The sequence below is a fragment of the Apteryx rowi genome, unplaced genomic scaffold, assembly GCF_003343035.1.
Source record: "Apteryx rowi isolate R43461 unplaced genomic scaffold, aptRow1 scaffold_413, whole genome shotgun sequence".
Taxonomy (NCBI): Eukaryota; Metazoa; Chordata; class Aves; order Apterygiformes; family Apterygidae; genus Apteryx; species Apteryx rowi.
This window is the reverse complement of record NW_020450645.1, coordinates 595,886-613,975: the sequence shown is the minus strand read 5'-3', so window position 1 is coordinate 613,975 and position 18,090 is coordinate 595,886. Positions and strand designations below refer to the sequence as shown.

The following is an 18,090-nucleotide window of genomic DNA, read 5'->3' as shown; positions in this document are numbered from 1 at the left end:
TTCCGGCTGCGCGAGCAGCGCTTCCGCTGCGCGGCCCCGCCCCTCCTCTCGCCCAACGGCCGCGCCGCGCGCAGGGGTGGTACCTCGGTTGCCAGGGCGCCGCGCAGCGTCGCTTTGTGTCGCGCTCGCGGCGCAACGGCGGGGCGGGGCCGCTGCCCGCTGCTGCTGCCGCTGCCGCCGCCATGGTGAGCGCCGCCGGGGCAGCGGGAGCGGGGCCAGGCCGCGGGCAGCGGCGCCGGTTCCGCGCCGTGATGGCGGCCCCCGGCCGCGGGGGTGGGGCGCTGTCGAGCGGACGTGTTGGGGGTGGGGGGTGAAGCTCAGCCGCGGGGCCCGTGAGGGGAAGGTGGGGCCGAGCCGGCGGAATAACGGCTCCTCCCGCCGGGCCCGGCTAACGGGCCGCGCCTGGCGTGCGGCCGGCGGGCCTCCCTCAGCGCCGGCTCAGTCCCCGCCCGCCCGCGCTCGTGCTGCTGCGGGAGCTGGCGGGGTGCGGGAAATGGGTGATCTTAAGCTGCTTTGGGATCGCGGTGTTGCCCAGCTGGAAAGCCCCTGCGTGTGTCTGAGCCTCCCTGAACTGGTAACAGGTTTTAGGTGAAATTCGCGGTTAAAGTTAAGTGGGGCTCCATCTGGTTCAGAAACCCATGAGAGCTCTAGTGGGAGGGCAGCTGACGGCTTTTGAAAAGGAAATACATTTCAAGTGTGACACTTTTCATTCTTGTCTGGATTTGGGGCTTAATAATGCAAGGAAGATGACAGGATGTTGCAGGGAAACTAATGAAAACTCAACTTGCACTAGGAAAACAACAGACTGACCCTTTGCCTAAGGTGGAGCACAGTACAGATGCTTTACAATGCTGGTAAGAAACTTTAGATCAAATTTTGCCCTTGGACATATATACAAGATACATGTAAGAGACTGGCTGATGTGTACAAGTGTGCTCAGCTTTAAATATTTGCTTCAAGCAGCTCAAATTTCCCTCGGCTCCTTCAGCATGGTGGAAGCTTTGTTTGCAATTACTTTAAGAACAGATACTCCAAGTCAGCCTTTGCTGCTTAAGTAGGAGTATGAGTGCCATGGCTCATTTTCAGATACAGGGGCTAAAAGATCTTTTGTTTAATCCAGGCAGAATTTTATATATCTAGTTTGAGTTTATTCATGTCAGCAAAAGTCAAGCTTTGTGAGTTCACGCCAATGTCACCTAGGTAAAACCTATGCTGTGTTGCAGTTGACTGTCACTATGCCTGTGATGACTAAAGCTAACTGATGCATTAAAGTGACGTTGAATCTTACAGCAACCTCTGACAAGACTTCTAAGAGCAAATTTGTGCAATTTTTTTCTGAAGAGCCTCCAGGGACAGGAACTACATGATCTCATGACATCATTCTATTACTTAATGATTTTTATAGTTCACTGATTTTTTTTCCCTATTATATTCCTTGCTGCAAATGAAGTCAGTGATTACTAGTTCTGCCCTTGGTGGGTATAAAGGTATTCTGTTTGTCTTTTACATGTGGAAGAACTTGAAGATTATCACTTTGTCCTTCCTTCTTTTTGTGTAATTCTACATTAAACAAGTTTTGTCCTGTCAGTATTTTCCTATTGGTCGTGTGTTTTCAAAGTTTATGGTTTTTTACTTTTTCCACTTTATCTGCAGTTTTCTTGAAATACAGCATTTAAAGTGGACGTTGTATACCAACTGAGGTTTTGTTGCTGCTAGACAGAGTGAAATAGTTGTCTCTTGTGTCTCAGTGCCTCTTAGTGCCAAATTTGCCATTCTTTGTTCTTCCAGTTGTACCTCATTGGGCTCTCTTACCTAACTGCAATCCACTGTAATTCAGATTTTTTTTCTGCATTTTCATTTTCTGGCCTGTTTTCCCCCATTTTGTATTTGAATATGATTTCTTGATCATCATTGTAGTACTTTGTCTCTGTTGAATTTCATGTCATTTCTTGGTTAATCAAGATCATTTCAAATTCTACTTCTGTTTTCCAAACTGTTTGCAGTCTCTCCCAGCTTGGTATTGTATCAGCCCAGATTCTGGAAGTGCATGTTCTCTATTCCATTGTCAGTGCTATAATGAAAATATGAAATAATGCCAGGTCTGAGACTGATCTTTGTGGACCCCACTTCAAACGGAGAAGAGAAGAGAATACTTCAAGAGAAGTATTTCTAACTACTCCTTCCTGTAGTATTTATAACTGCTCTTGAATTTAGGCCATGATTCCCTACATTTATAGTCAGGATGTCAGGTAAATTAGATTAAAAGCCATATCAAAAGCAAGTATATCACATCTATGGCTTCTCCGTTACTCAGATAGATTGTTTCCCTTGTCAGAAAAGGAAATTGTACATGATAGGATTTGTTCTTGACAAATTCACGTTACCTGCTTTTGATTATCGTACCATCTTCTAGGTGCTCAACAACTGACTGTTTAATAACTTGTTCCATTTTCATCCCCGAGATTGCAGTTAGGATGACTGGTTTCTCATTTACGAAAATAGTTATTATGTTTGCCCTTCTCCAGAGCCCTGGGACCCTCCCTCTAGAGCTGCTCAAAGATAACAGCATTCTGGGATTTCTTTGGCTATTGTCCTGAGTACATCAGGGACCATTTTATGTGCTCACCTGAGCATGTCTAACTTCTTTAGATGGTTCTTTTTTTTCCCCGTACTTCAGTCATGTTCCCTTGTTAAAACTGATTGTTACCTCTCTGGTTGTAACCTGTTTATTTAGTTTTGTGCATGCTAAAGTAAGAAGAGGTGAGTACATCAGTTTCCTCTGCATTATGTTGTATCTGTTCTTCTTCCCTGTTATGTAATGGAGTGATCTTTTGGTTTTCTCTGACCTTTTATGTATTACAGAATCCTATTGGTTTCTTTTATACCTATAAAGTTGCCAGCTTTTCTACTTATGCATCCTTCCTCTTGACAGTTTCCTAAAATACAGTGAGAGCAATTTGGTAGCTGGAAGATGATGGGAAAATAGATGTTTTGGGAGTATATGCTGCTCAATTAGATCTGCAAACTGCATTCGGGGGAAGGGGTGAATTATGTAACTGTCGGACACCACAACTTATGCACCTGATCCATCCCAAACATTTTCAAAACAAGTTTTCTCAGAAATAGTGAATCCAAAAATAAAGGACTCCTTCCTATGGATTCAAATCTTGTTCTACAAGGCAAATTTTAGCTTCAGGAACCTAATTATATTCTGATAGTACTGGATTTTTTGGTAGAAAGTTTGTCAGATCCTTCATACTGTGTTGCTCCCAGGCAGTAGTATGAATTAAGAATTATGTTTGCATTAGTTCGAGCACATATATACATACCCAGAAAAAAACTATTACAACATCACGGCCCCAGTAAGAAAAAAAATATTAACTTGTAATTGAATCAATTTTACACTGGTTTAATTAATGTATTTAAAACAAATGCGGAGTGTGTTTGTTTTGGACCCTTATACTTCAGTCATATAGAGGCAGTACACTGGAAACTATAACTGTGTGTATTGTAGAATTGGGCGCATAATTTTGGTGCAAGCTAAGGTAAGGGGAGAAATATTCTGAAACATCTTGAATGTATTTGACTTTCTGTAGACAGTACTTTGGCCTAGAGGTCTGCTAATGTTGGCAGACAGTTTTTGTAGTCATCAGATGGCATTATTTCAAATCAATCTAATGCATTCTGGGATCTTGATTGTATACTGATGTGGATTGTGAGCAGTGGATTCTCTAAAGGAAACTTTCTTGTCTCCCTCTGAGATGTGGTGTTTGACTTGGTTCCTGGAAGTAGTTATTCTTTAATGGTAACATTGATGTAATCACCTGCAGAGACATACTGGAGCATCATAAAAGTATTAGTTTCTTTTTAAGAATGAGTTTTTCACGCTCTGATACATCTGAAACACTTTCAAGAAGAAATACAGCATCTTGTATCCAAGCACCTCATTATACAGATGCAGAGCATTAGTGTACTCAGTGAGACTGTACGTAGGGGCAGCTGCATGCTTGCATTTCCCTCCATTTTTTAAAATAATTATTCATACCCCTGCACGTCTGACATCTGCAGACCACATTATAAACAGTCTTTGAACACTGGGATAGATAAGTACTGTCTCCATCTTGCACATAAAGAAATCGAGGCTCATAAAAGCCAAGTGACTTGTCTTATATGATGCCTAATCTGAGGCTTTGATTCTGTAAATGTGGAAGCACATGTTTAGTGGAATTTGAGCTTCCAAATAGCTTAGCCCTTGAAAAATCAAGGGAAAAAAAATATATAGTATGTATGATGTAGACTCTCCCTGGGTAGGTTGCCAGAGCTTTCAGTCTTGTCATTTTGATCACTATCTTGAATATATGTGGAGATGAGCAGTTCATCTCATGTCAACAGAAATGTTTATAACTGGTATGTGGTTTTATTGTTGCTGTTATTATTAGTAGTTCATTGATAAACTTTCCAGCTTATTCAGAGAATATTAACATGAAGATTCTTGGTTCAGACAGGAAAGAAGGAAGAGTAAAATTTCAAAACAGCTTTGATTTGTCCATGGAAAAGACTATTTTCTCTTTTGGAAAATGGGTTTTAGAGAATAGGAAGAAAATCAGCTATTCCTGGAACTCAACCCTGGGTTCCTCATGGTCCAGCATATCTTCTTGTGATCACATTTTCATTGAAGACATTATAAAGGTAATGCAGCTCGTGGGGCAGCTGTGAACTATACCCTGGTTTACTGGAGTTTCATTTGGGAACCAGTAATCTCAACCACATTTGATTAGCTGGTTAAAGGGAATAACTTTGGTGAAGATATGTCATTCTGAGCTGATCATATAAACAGTCAGAACTTCTACCAGTAGATTTTCCTGAACAAATGCATACATATAAAATAACTTTTCTTTTAGTCATTTTCAAGTCTATGTATTTTTTGTTGCAAAATAGTTGCATTTTTTTTTCAAAAAAGGACATTTTCTTCTTTCAAACTCTTCCTGGAAAAGGTGTATAACCTCCCCAAAAGACACTTTTCTAGCACTTGAAAATTTGCATCTTTGGCCTGAAGACAAGGCTCAATTTCACTACAACACAAGTTGGTGATCTCAGAGTTTTTTTCAGCTGTGGTGTAAGTGGCCTGACACTTTCAGCTGTAAAGTTGCGTAATTGAACCAACCACAAAGGCAAGTTTCCTCACTTAATGGCTAACTATGATATACAGCATTTCATCATAGGTAACAGTAAAACAATGTATGCAGTATGAGGGGAAAAAACAAGAAAGAGGTTATTGGTCTTTAACTGCTTGTTGGATGGTGAATCTTCTTATGGACATCTATGAAAATACGGCATGGTTTCTTGCTGAACTAATGTTTCCTAGTATTGCTAGGTTACTTCTTGGGCAGATAGGTAGTGTATGTTGCAGAAGGTATGGCTGATAAAATAACAGACTCTTTGGCCCTGTGTAAGCCAAATGAAAGCAGCTAAAAGAATGCAACTTTCCTGTGAGATATACCTGATGGAAAACCTTGTTCAGGAACTCATTTTGTCCATCTTTATGATGTTACGTGCTATATAAAATACCACCCTACACATATAAAGTTGACAGAATCCATATAATAAATTATCCCCTTGTATAGCCAAGTCTTGTCTACAGCTTACAGAAGTAGTGCTCTTCCTAAAAGTAATTTTAGATGCATTGATAGCTCGTAAGAATGATGTGGCAGAACTAGATGACAGTACAGAAGGCAAAGTTATCTAGCACCACCTAAGGTTAAATTCTGTGTTAATAAATACCCATTTTTTCATGTAGTGTTGTCTCTCAGGATCCTTCAGGTTGTAGGTAGAGTTCTTAATTTTTCTGTTCAATTGCACCCATTTCCTTTAAGCCAAGGGATTAGTGAATCTATAAGAAATATTTTTGACTGTTCAGTTGAGCATTTAAATGCAAGTTTCTAAAAAAAAAAAAAAAAAAAAAAAAAAAAAAAGACAGTGTAATATACTATATCCAACTGGGGTACTCTGTTAGTTCCTGTCTGAGTGATGAAAACCAGTGGTAGTAGGGAATGCCTAGTGATGCGAGCCTCAATTCTGGCTGAGCGCTTTCTCTATGAACACTGACCCTCAAGTACAATTGTTGCTCCAAGGAATTGCCACTAAATGTACTATTTCCTGAAAGTAAGTGCTGTGCCTGGCCTAATTCTCCAAACTATGTTGTGTTTAGTTGTGTCATTATACAGATGGAAACCTGAGGCACTGGTGCATAAGCAACATGCCAAGGTCACTCCGTAGTGTTTTGTGGGATGGAAGCCACTAATTCTCTCCCAGCCAGCAAAATGGAAAGGAAAAAAAATGTAAAGACTGATAAAGGGAGTGACTTTGTACAGCTAGCCTTTGCAACACGGTGCCACAGCTTATTAGTAAGAATGAGAGCTTAGCAAGTATTTGTATGGATAATGAGAATATCCCCTGATAAGATAAGCGAAAGGTAGAAATTTTCTTCTCATGCTAATGCCTATAGATAAAGATATTTCCAGTATGAGATGAGCACTCTGAGCTGGCCATAGCAAGTTGTCCTAGAGTGGACAGTTCTGATATTCTTTTAAAACAAGTGGTATTTGCAGTTTTGTAGGCTGGGTATTCAAGAAAGCCACATGCCAGTGTTTCAGCCATTTTCCCCTGAAAAAGACTTTATTGCCCAGGCTATTACGATGTTTGATTTATAATGTAGTCATTTTTACCTCTTACCAGTTTACTAATTTTGAGGCATAGCACACTAGAAAGTGGTAGCAAATATAACTAGTTTCTTACTCATCCTTTCAGAATTTAATTCTTGATGATTAAATGGAGTGTTCAATCTTTCTTTGAACACTAGGTGGTGCTCCTTTATTTCCAAAGAGGTGGCTCTGGAAGATGTTTTCCAGAGAGCCTGTTGCAGTTCTCTATTTGCATGGGATTCTTCTTTAAATACCTTATTTATTAAAAAAACAACATAAATCTCTGCTTTTTTTCTCTAGAATGTTCTAGCATACCTAGAAAGAGAGCCGTGTAAGGGAGGGGGTATATATGTGGTAAGGAGTGGAGACACGTTACGCACACTCAAGACCACATACATTTTCTTCCATGTGAATCACATGCACATTTAAGTATGATCCTTCACTAAATTTAAGATTCCTTCTGCTTTTATCCTTCCTGTGTATTCTTTCTCTTGCTGCAGGATCTAGGAATTATGGTTGTGGAACAGGACTACATTATGCCATGTGTTTTCTAGTTACATAATAGCAATGCCATCCTTGCCTTGTGTGATATTCTCTGTTATGGCATACTATTTTTAATAATTGAATCACTGCCTCTAAGTTTGTACATTCCCAAATCACAGGGGAGGAGAAGGGAACTGTGGTCTGGATCCAGCCCTTGCTGCTACTGAAATTGGAGACTAGCAGTGGTTCCAGGTGGCAGTCGCAGAGTCAGCAGGCTGTGCAGTATTAGCGGCCCTCTTCTGGCTCCTTCCGCAGGTGTCCGGTTTCTGTGCTGGAATGAGCAGTCGGCAGAAGTGGGAAATGAACATGAACTAATTGAGCTGCCTCTGCCATATTTTCAGAAGAAGGAGGGGGGCTTATGATGCCCAAATGAATATTTTATCTGTTAAGTCTTGCTACCATGCTGTGAAAAAAATGATGATGATTATTCCCATTTTACAAATGGATAAACTGGGAAAAAGAGCCTCATTTTTCTTGAACTGCTAGGCATTGAATGTGCTAATGCAGGGAGTAGCTATGAAGACCGATCTAAGCAACTTGACTGAAACTGCATGGGGTTGGAATCTCTTAGTCCCTGTCTGCCTCCAGTGGAGACCTTTTTAGCTCTGGGGAAGAATAAAGTCTGCTCAAAACTGTGATGGCAAATGTCTTATGCTATAGGAGAGAAGTAAGTTTTTTAGTCATAAAACAAATGTTCATTAAAACTAACCTGTAAGAGCTCATTAGGATTGGCAGGGTTTAAGAGCATTATTATAATTACCCATTTTTCTTCCCGTTTCCTCTGCAAAAATATTTACATTTTTGACAACTTTATTAATGAAAATTGCTGACCAGTTTTTATCATGAGAACTTTTGTTCACATGTAGCTTGTCAGTGGTCTGACTTCAGTGTAGAGGATATATGACCACACAATAGTCTGCACAATGTGGTCCATACTAGCCAAAGTCTGGATTTAGTCTAACTGCATTGGAGTTAATATTTGACACAATCAGGGAAAAATTAGTATTTTAACTTCAGCGCAAGCTTTTGAAGGAGAATTTGGTTAAACAGTAGTGCATAGTAAGTGCTTGCTTTAAGTGCCTGCAGTAGTGAATAAGAAACATGTCAGCCGAGTTGTTTGCCTACTTGATAGGATCATAAATCTTTATTATGCTGTTATACACTGTGGATGGTCAAAGTAAGCACATCATGTGTGGTCTTTGGAACAATCTCACAAACTCCTCAGTGCTAATGCTCGCCCCTATCGGCTGCCTGAAGGTCACTCTCTCCCTTAGCTGTGGTTCCAAGGCAACCAGCTCTTGTTAAAAATGCTTTTCAGAAGATTATGATGAGCTGAGATAGTCTGAAGATGCTGGAGGCATTCTGTTAATCTGGAGTGCTGTTGACAGCTTTGGTTCGGGATTTGTAGGTGTTTCCTTTCAAACCTCTATTTCAAACTGCTCCTAACTTTCTGAAATTTTAACCTTACTGTTGGAAGTTTCCCAGACAGCTTCTACTAGAGGGTGAATATTTAATGGCAAGACTTGAATAAGAATGTGTGGAAAAAAAAGATTGGAAACATCAGTCCTAATTAAAAAAGTATTTTAGTGTCCCTCTGAAGAGCTTTAGTGCTGAAAAGGTTGGAAATCAAAAACTGAAATTTGACAGAGGAATGACCTCTATGAAAGAAGAATGCCTTTGAATATTTCCATCAACATTAGTTTATCTTTGGCCACGTTTTGAGCCTTTCAGAAGTGTTTTTCCTGCAGATACAATACAGGTTGAATCTTGTAATGGGATGAGCACAGGTGGCATGTAACCCTGTTGCCTTTTTTGAGGTTACTTTGAGGTTTGAGGTCAATGTCAGAGACCTGCCTTTCAGCAGTGTTAGTTGTGCCACTATTGATGATTTTGTAAAGCATTCGTATGTAATTATGCAGGTGGCCTAAGTCTGTGGCATGACTTGTATTACAAATGATTTACTGCGTCAGAGAACAGCTCTGCTTTCACTGAAATCAGTGTCAAACTCTTCCTGAATTCACGGAGGCAGTTAGGCAAATGCTGAGCCCTGCTGACTGTCTCCCCCATACTCTTAGGGAAATTGTATGTGATTGTGTAATTAAAGAGCACAATAATATGACTTATGATCTTCAACTTTATACAGTACAGCTTGTAACTGTATTTCATCAGTGGCACAGAGCCTGAAGGATCTCCAAGTTACTTGGCAACAGATGGTCCAGACAGCAAAAGCCGTATAAGCATGTATAGTCCAAAACACATCTGATAAGCTTAGGTATCAGTAATACTGGGAGTCAGATAACTGTGCTGATCTAGAGGAGTAGTACCTATTTACAGCAGGGTAAATGCAGTAGAGTGTTTGAGTCATTTAACAGGGTTCAAGTAATGATTAAGAATTGTAATAGTTTAAATATTAATTGCCAGTACTTAATTAGCTTGAAATAGTTGTCTAAAATTGGTGTGAAATTTTCTATAGGCAGGATTTGCTTTACACCAGGGGAGGAAAAAGAGATCTGCTTACAGAATTTACCAGTGAGCTTCTGGCATTAGGTTTGCTTGAATATGAGGTTTTGATTGAGAATTGTCTGTAGTCAAGACACTGTCATGTGAAACTGCAATTGCCAAATGTTTCTCAATTTGCAAAATGATCTTCTGATTTTTTTTTTTTGACTGTCTGAAGAAAAGCCTGCTGAGAAAGTGGTGGGAGGTCCAACAGCAGCGAGGGGGCTGCAGAATCAGTGTTCTAAAAATGATACCAGCTCATGTGTCAGAAACCTGATGAATAGAAGAGGAGGAGGAGGAAAATGAATTTGAAGAGGCAGAGCTAATTGAGTGCTCTGTCTACACAGTGTTGCGGATTTAAGTTTTGCCTGGAAAGTATTCTGCCTTACAGGAATTGGGGAGGTAGAAGATGGGTTGAATAACACAAAATGCGCATTGCTGAGGATTTATTTGGGGATTTAAGGTGCATTATAATGCTGAAAATGAGAGCACTTTCTGCCACTCAAAATGTGTTTACTGTTATATATTAAATACAAGTATGTCTGAAGTCTCTTGTTTCTGTGTTGCAAAATTGTCACTAATATATAGTGGCTTAGCTACTTTCTGCACTTGTCTTTTCTTTCATTCCCTTTTCTTTCACAAATTGAGATTTTTCTTTCCTTTTAAAGAATTCTTGATGTTGGAAAATTACTTGTAGCATGCATGTAGAATTTTCATATAGCTGCTTTCAGCCTGTTTGCCTCAGAAAGCCAAAGTTTATGTGTGATCAGAGTCAGTGCCTGTATATATCTGACCTCTATCCCATGTCAGTAAGTTTGAAAAGTACTAGCAGATTTCAGCTGGGTTTGGCAGAGAGATATTTTTCTAGGATAATGATGTTCTTCCAAGTTTCACAACAATGAGGAAGTGGAAGAAACCCTGTAAAGCATCCTTAAAGAAAGACTTCAGTGTGAACTCAACACTAGTTAGACATTGGAGAATCCAGATGGACGTGAGCCTTTATTAAATGCCTGAGCTAAAGAGAAGCTATAGTCAAAACACAAGGATGAGAAACGTGAGTATAGAGAACCAGGCATTATCATCTCTGGTGCTTGCAGAACTGCTTGTCATTTAGTAAGTCCTAAAGGAGGGTAGAGAATAGGATTTTAGAAATATATTTACTTAGGATTGTTGACTATTGTAGTTATACTTACAGGCCTTCTTGCTGAGTCAGACTGAAGGGCATACAGTGCCTGGAAACTACAGTGATAGACATAGTTGATAAAATAGCAAGGGCTTTACTCTGTGGTAAAGTGATGCCATCCGTTTTGCTAACCATTCTTTTGCTCTCTGAGATGCGTCTCTCTGTAGCTGGCTAGACATCGGTATTACAGAAAGAAGTTAAGCTGTATATTTTGTATAAACTAGAATTGCTTTATGGCTGTTATTATGCAAGTACTCCTTTTAAGAATGTGGCAAGCCCTCTATACATAGGAAGACAACTGATGCCTGGAAAGCCCTTTATTTTACATGAGAAGACTCAGACTTCTTAAAAAAAAATACTGTTTAAAAATGTGTTTTATACCTATATTATATACATAGATAGAGGTGTATATATATGTGTGTGTGTATATATATCTAAAATATATAAATACATATAAGTGTATATATATTGCTGCCCTTAGTATCGTTACTTCTTTTAAGTTAAATAAAGCATACATTTGCTTCAAAAAAGGAAAAGGAAAAAAGGTTTGAGCAAAGAGAGGTTGTAATGCTTGTCTATAACTGGCAACTTGTGGTGACTTCCATGAGAGAATTCCAAAATACCGTACAAACATCATGGTACTTTCCCAGAATAAAGATGATGTTATAGCTAGAGAAAAGGAGGCACAAAAGGTTAAGTTGACTTGTCTGGGATTGTACAGGGTCTGGGAACACGGGAGTCTTGTATGCCAGTCCTGTTTTCTGTCTTCCATCAACCTTTATTTAGCAAACCAGAAGGCTGTTCATGATCCCCCACGCCCCGATGCAAATTGATTGCACAAATAGAGGAAGGCAACTAATTAAATACTTTGGCATTTACTAATATCATTTAGTTGGATGCGTCCTGTTTGCTTTCTTGGTTTCATCTTTTTATGTAACACTTCTGTAGAGATTCCAATTGTTCTAAATGTTTTTGGTTTTGCTCTTTCAGCTTTATAGTTTTATCTGTAGGGGAATCCCACATGCAAGACATCCTTACATGAAAGAAAAGCACCCCTAACCCACTGGTTGAGACCATCTTTAAAGCTAATTGAAATTATATTTTTAATCCAGTGTTCTAAATTCACAAACACACAGTAGTACTTGGAAACCTAGGTGTACTGTTGGGCCAGCAGTTTCCTAGATGGATACTCCTGAAAGTATGCAGTTAAAAATAAAGCAAAGCAGCCTGAATGGTAGATGTCAAGATTTGACTTCAAACATGAGCCTTAAGAAGGTGAATATTTTAACTGAATGTTAAAAAAAAAAAAGAAAAAAACCCCAATTATTGCCCAAAGAGTCAGCATGTTTTGGGGGAAAAACGGAAAGTGCAAGAGTCTGTATCTTTGCTTGATTACTGATTTGCTGTATGACTTCCCTGAGCTGATTTCACTAGATTGCAGGAAAAGCGAAGTCTCTTCATCCTTATGTAACTGTAGAAGGCTTAAAGCCATCTTGCTTCAAAGACTGAAGAGACAGACCTTGTGGGAGAATAGCAAAGCTAATAACAATGATCAGTTGAAAGCAGTAGAAGTATTTCTGGGGCACTTCAGAAAACTGGTAATTCTGTGATGATGTTTATATCTGCAACCTGCTGGGGGAGTAGAAGTCTGTGAATAGCTGCCTTTAAGGAAGGTGGAGATAAATCTGGCTGAAACTCATGATTCTTGCTCTTCAGGCTAGCAGTTTACCAGTGACTTCCTTTGTACTGAAGTGGTCGATTTAAATCTGATGTGATGACTGGTCTAGAATTGAGTGATCTGTGATTTATGAGCTTTGAGGAACTATTTCAAATAATTCATAACAGGACTTAGTTACCTGCTGTTAGAGGTTGATCATATGTCTAGAAAATATCTCCTGGATCCAATTGTGAGATTAACATTTTTGAGGAAGGCAGCTAGTCAGGTCCCCTGCTTCAGCCCGTGTTTGAAGAGCATGAGGCAAGTGTCCGTCTAAAAATGCACCAACACACGCTGCAATGGTTATTTTTGGTAGAACCTACAAAGAGGAAATGTAAGAAAAAAGATACCTCTTGACTGGCCATTTCAACAAACTCTAATCTTAGCCAAAGAGAGCGCTCAGCAAACTTGCATGTACTTGTGTTTTTCCTTGAACTGTAAGTTAAGTACATGTTAACACATCAGCAGGTTACCTTACACTGGAGTCAGTGAGCCTCGCAATATCTTCACCTGAGAAGTTTTAAAATAATCGTATCTTCATCATTTGATACCATCTCATCTTTTATAAAGCCAATATTCTTTCTCTCCCAAAGTATTTGAGAACCCCATCAGACTGGTTTTGAGGGCCAGGTTGTGAAAGAAATGTTTCTCTTAAAATTATTGCCAGAATTTTAATAAGTTTCAGGGCAATCTTTCCAGAAAGTTTTCTTTGTATATTAGAAGAACTACCCATTCATCATGAGAATTGTTCTTGCCTGCTTGTCTGTCCTGTTCCCTGTAGTTTTCACAGAAACAGCTGGTTTCTGGATCAGTGTCTCGGGTGCAGGATTTCCCAATGACAGCCTAGAGTTTTATGAAATACAGAATACAGATATCAAGATGGATCTTTTTGGCTCTAGTCCAGCTTCTGCTGATGTCTGTGCAGTCTTTTTATTGCTTCATTGGGAGTTGATTCAGGCCCTTTGATTCTTTCTCTCTCTGATCCTGTTTCAAAGTAACTCAGTCACTGAGTAGATCAAAGAAGCAGTAGGCATGAAGCTTCCCACTTACAACCTAGTGATACTCTTTGTGACTCCTAAACTTGTAAATATTTGGGCAACAGGTCATGAGCCAGTATCAAATATTTCATTCAGGGTGAAGTTCCTGGTAGCATGTGATGGCCTGAATAGAGACAGCCAACAGAGCATAAAGATGCACTTGCTATCTCTAGAAACATCAGGGCTTTCCTAATTTTAAGAAATATTTTGATACTGTTTCATGTGAAATCTTCTTGAGTAGTAAGCTAAAAGGGTCATAATGCATTGCAGGCTGATAACTAAGCACAGCTGGCTGTTCCCAGTCAATTACAGATCACAGAGGTTACAGCTCAAAGGCATAAAGTGGCAAACTAGCAGAAAAATATTAACTTCATACTTACTAGAGGGAAGAAATAGTACTGATTTTAGCAAAATTTTAGTAAAAATTTGTTGTCCATTTAATAACAAGGGGAATCATCTAAATACCCCTCCCTTAGTCTGTGATGAGCCTAAAAGTGCATATGACCACTAGAAAATTAATTCCCTAGCTCCTGATTCCTTGCTATTTCCATATTAAGAGAAACTCTAGGATGAGATTTCTAGACAAAACTAGAGGAAAAGGCCAGACTTGTGCACCTCAGAATAGTAAAATACTGTGGTAGTCAGCAGACAGCTTGAAGCTGGGCCAACCATGTTCAGATACATTTCTGCCTAGTTCAGACTGGAGGGATGATCTTGTTTCTCTGCCTTTCCATCTAAGTTCCTTCCTCCCTGAGGTGCTATTTTACTGTTCTGCTATTCCTTGTGAAAAGCTTTGAAAAATCTCCTTTGGTCTTCCCATAGAACAGAAGCCTTTTGGAAGTCTCCAGTTTTTCCAGGACAAGATCGTTTCCTGTCCAGGTTCTGAAGCGTTCAGCTTTCTGGTTATGAGCTTTCTCAGCAGCTACATAGCAGCTGAACCATCTCCCTCTGCAGCAGAGGATTGTGAACACAGTTCTTTCATACATGCTTGGATTTAGCTTTCAGAACGTAGCCTCGTGCTAGCTAAGAATGACCATTACCTCCCTCCCTACCAGAACTAAGTACAGAATTTAATTTGTTTTATTCAGCCTTCTCTCAGTAAATGTTTCACATGTGCACAGAGACATGCAACACACCTTCCCACTGCATATTCACACATACAAATATAAACAAACAAAGCTAAACTAGCAAAACCTAGAAGTGAATCAAACTGTTTTTCCCTGCAGCTTGTGAAAGAATGAAGAAAGAGAAAGATTATTCTTTCCATCTTCGCAGTAGGTGAAATCCTGACATCACTGTTCTCAGTGGCCCTGGAGTTTATTATGAGTAGGGGCTGTAAAAGAAGTGAACTAAATGCAGCAACTCTAGAACTGCCAGTATATAAATATAAAGCACACAGTTGCTACTGGGTTTTTTAATACTAGTAATTTTTCCACTGATGTGAAAACTCTTATGAAAAATCAAGTTACTTCGGTCTGATTAGGAATTGCTTGGTTAGTTATGTAGTCATAGTAGCAGAGGCTAAGTGTAGTTGTGATGAGGATACAGATACAGAAATGCCTGGAAACTTATGTTTTAGAGGGAGAATTTTGAGTTGTAAAGTATTCATAGATTTACTTGAATTATTGTTACTTTAGCTGCTCACAGTGATTTGACTAGTGATCAATGCGTTTCAGCCGTTACTGCAAGGAATGGGGTGGCAGGACTCTGTCTGGTCCAGGACTGAAATCTTTCACTTTCAGGACTCAGTGCTGACCCAGAGCAGTGTGGTATATTGAACATGCTACTGTCTACAAGATAGTCTGTAATCAGTCCCTTCTGGACAATGTTTTCTTTGCAAATTTCCTTTGTTAGAAGGATGAACAGAAACCAAGGATTAAACGTAGCATGGATAGTACATTCTCATCTTTGAGACTCCCCTCCAAACTTCGGTTTGGGACACACTGGTGGAAGAGTGCATAAGATAGTTTTCTGCTCTGCTAGTTCTGTTGATGGAGCACTTTAATGGCAGATGAAAGTAAATATTCATGAAAGGTAGTTTCAGGATTGCAAAGACTTAGTATTTTATTGTAATCCTTATGATATTTGATGGGAAGTGAAATGTTGTTTGTGTTTGCTTTTGCCTTCAAAATCCTACTCCTGAATTAAATGATTAAATGAAAGTCTCAGTTCTCATTTAAAAAGAAGCATGTATTATGAGCTTAACATATACCTGCTTTATTAAGCTTATGATTTTAAATTGGTTGATGTTTTTGGTAGCTTGGAGGGACAATGTTACAGCGATGCCTGGGAATGGCTCACCAGAGTGTGTTCGCTTTATTCCATGTCATGATTGCATTCAAGATTCTTGTCTGTCTGTTAGAAGACTATTTGCATAAATCTGCAATAGAGGAATTACAGACCTGTTCTCTTTTACATTACACTTGTTTCCCAGGATCTTCAAGTTGCTTTTAAGGTTGAATTCCTTCACTTTGCAGTGTGTTCTTCTGAAACAATCTGCCTGTTCACAAACACAATCAGTTTCCAATTATTTTTTACAGAGTTTCCCATAAGCTGTTGTTTTCTGTTAATACTGTGTTCCGTGCATTTGAAAAAATATCTACTGTGGTAAATTTATGTCCATAAAGCAGAGGAAATTGTAATTCTGACCCAGGACAAGCTTTCCAGACTTTGTTGAATCACCTTAGAAAACTATTAGCTCTCCATATTTTCCACATATAAAATAATAATCCATTCAAATTTTACTGCTCATTGCTTCCATTATTGGGCATTGAGGGTTAGCTCAGCAGTGTTTTTCAAATCAAAGTAGCGTTTATTACTTTGTCTTTCCTTACCATGCTAAAAGAAGATAATACAGAATAGTCATTTCTGCCATTCAGATGAATAAAAGGCAGTGGCCTGCTGAATAATAAATATGAATAGCTCAGACATTGAGTAAGATCCTAGAAAATTAATTTCAAAGGCAGCTTGAAACCAAGGTTTTGTTAAAAGAAAAAAGGCAGACAAAATCCTCACCAGACACGATGCACAATGTAGTTACTCACTGTAACCATGAAGATGCTGACGACTAAATTAAAAATCTAATGGTGTTTTCTTTGCTCATTCATATAAATATGTTACTTGCCTGAGACAAGTAAGCATGTGGAAATTTTGAAATTTGTGCTACTGCTACCTAGAAAGCGTATTTGAAAGTGATGCAACAGTATAAAATAATTACTATGACATAAAGTAGTGCAATTTTATATGTCTTACTGTTTTATATGTCCTGCTATGTGTTATGAGGAAGCATTGATTAAGGACAGTGCATGCTTTTTTATTTCATACCTCACTATTCAATTTCTGGAGGTATTATTCTTTAAAACAAGAGACTGTTTTTCTTTTTAGACAACCTCTTTGGTAGAGAACTACTTCAGAATGGTCCTTTGTAACATGCATCATTGACAAGATGGTGATTGAATCATCAATCAAATGCTTGGTTTTGTCTTCAGCAATATGAGTATATTGAAGATCAAGGTTGAAATCTGTCATTTATTATTACCTACCATCTCTCATTATTGCTTATTGCCAAGGGAATGCCTATATGAAAAGATTAGAGTGTGAGTTTTGTCTTAGGAAAATGTTTGTTCTAGCTTACGTATTTCTAGAATGATGGCAGCAGCAGTGAAGACGAGCACGGCTGGCTAAGTCCCTAGAGAGGTTTTGTGCTGGGTCTTGCACCTAAAGCAGCAGTTTAAGTAATGTCAAAGGCTGTAGTGTAGCGATAATACAGAAGTTAATTCTAAAGTAGCTAGTTCAAACAATGCATTCATTACTGCGCAGACATTTACATTTATAACCAAAAGAGTTTGCAGCCTTTACTGAGCGCTGTGATGCTCCCACTGCATAAGTCTTTCTGAGATATAATCAAGTCTTTGTTTTGCAGTGAGGGGTACCATAACAACTGACAGTAGGGCAAGGGCATGTGCCAGGATGCTTTGAACTGTACAGATACAAGGCTTTATCATATAGTAAAATTGTGAAATTGTTCTTCGTTATCTCATTCTTTCCCAGTGCTGCTTATGTTAGGACTAGAACCTGCAAAAGCACTTGTGTCCCAAGTCAGTTTTAAGCTGGAGATGGTGAAAGGAAAAATGCACTGACAAAAAAATGAGATCACTGTTTTGTATGTTTATGGGCTTGTACTCATCAGGAAAAAATATGATTCTTTTCCAGAATTGTCATAGAAGCCCATGGGTACTCTTTCTGTCCCATCACTTTGTGGGCAGTCTTTCAAACAACTGAAATGCTGCTCTGTTTTCTAAAATCTGAAGGACAATAAATCCTACATGGCTTCAACTTGAACTCCCAGTTGTACCTAAATTTTTAGATGGGAAAGAGAAGAGTGCAGAAGGAGGAGGACTGGTGAGCATA

General features: G+C 39.1%; 1 protein-coding gene across 4 annotated transcripts in view; it reads left to right on the top strand.

Moving 5' to 3' along the window:
* Window positions 1-408: 408 nt before the first annotated feature.
* NME7 (NME/NM23 family member 7) overlaps window positions 409-18,090 on the top strand; it is a 95,768-nt gene continuing 78,086 nt past the window's right edge. The window contains exon 1 of one of the 4 annotated variants that reach the window (XM_026075850.1): window positions 409-574. In XM_026075850.1, coding sequence (XP_025931635.1) covers window positions 494-574 — 81 coding nt within the window. In that variant the 5' untranslated portion in view covers window positions 409-493. The remainder of the gene's footprint in view (window positions 575-18,090) is intronic. The other 3 variants (XM_026075849.1, XM_026075852.1, XM_026075851.1) reach the window with 3 other exon arrangements.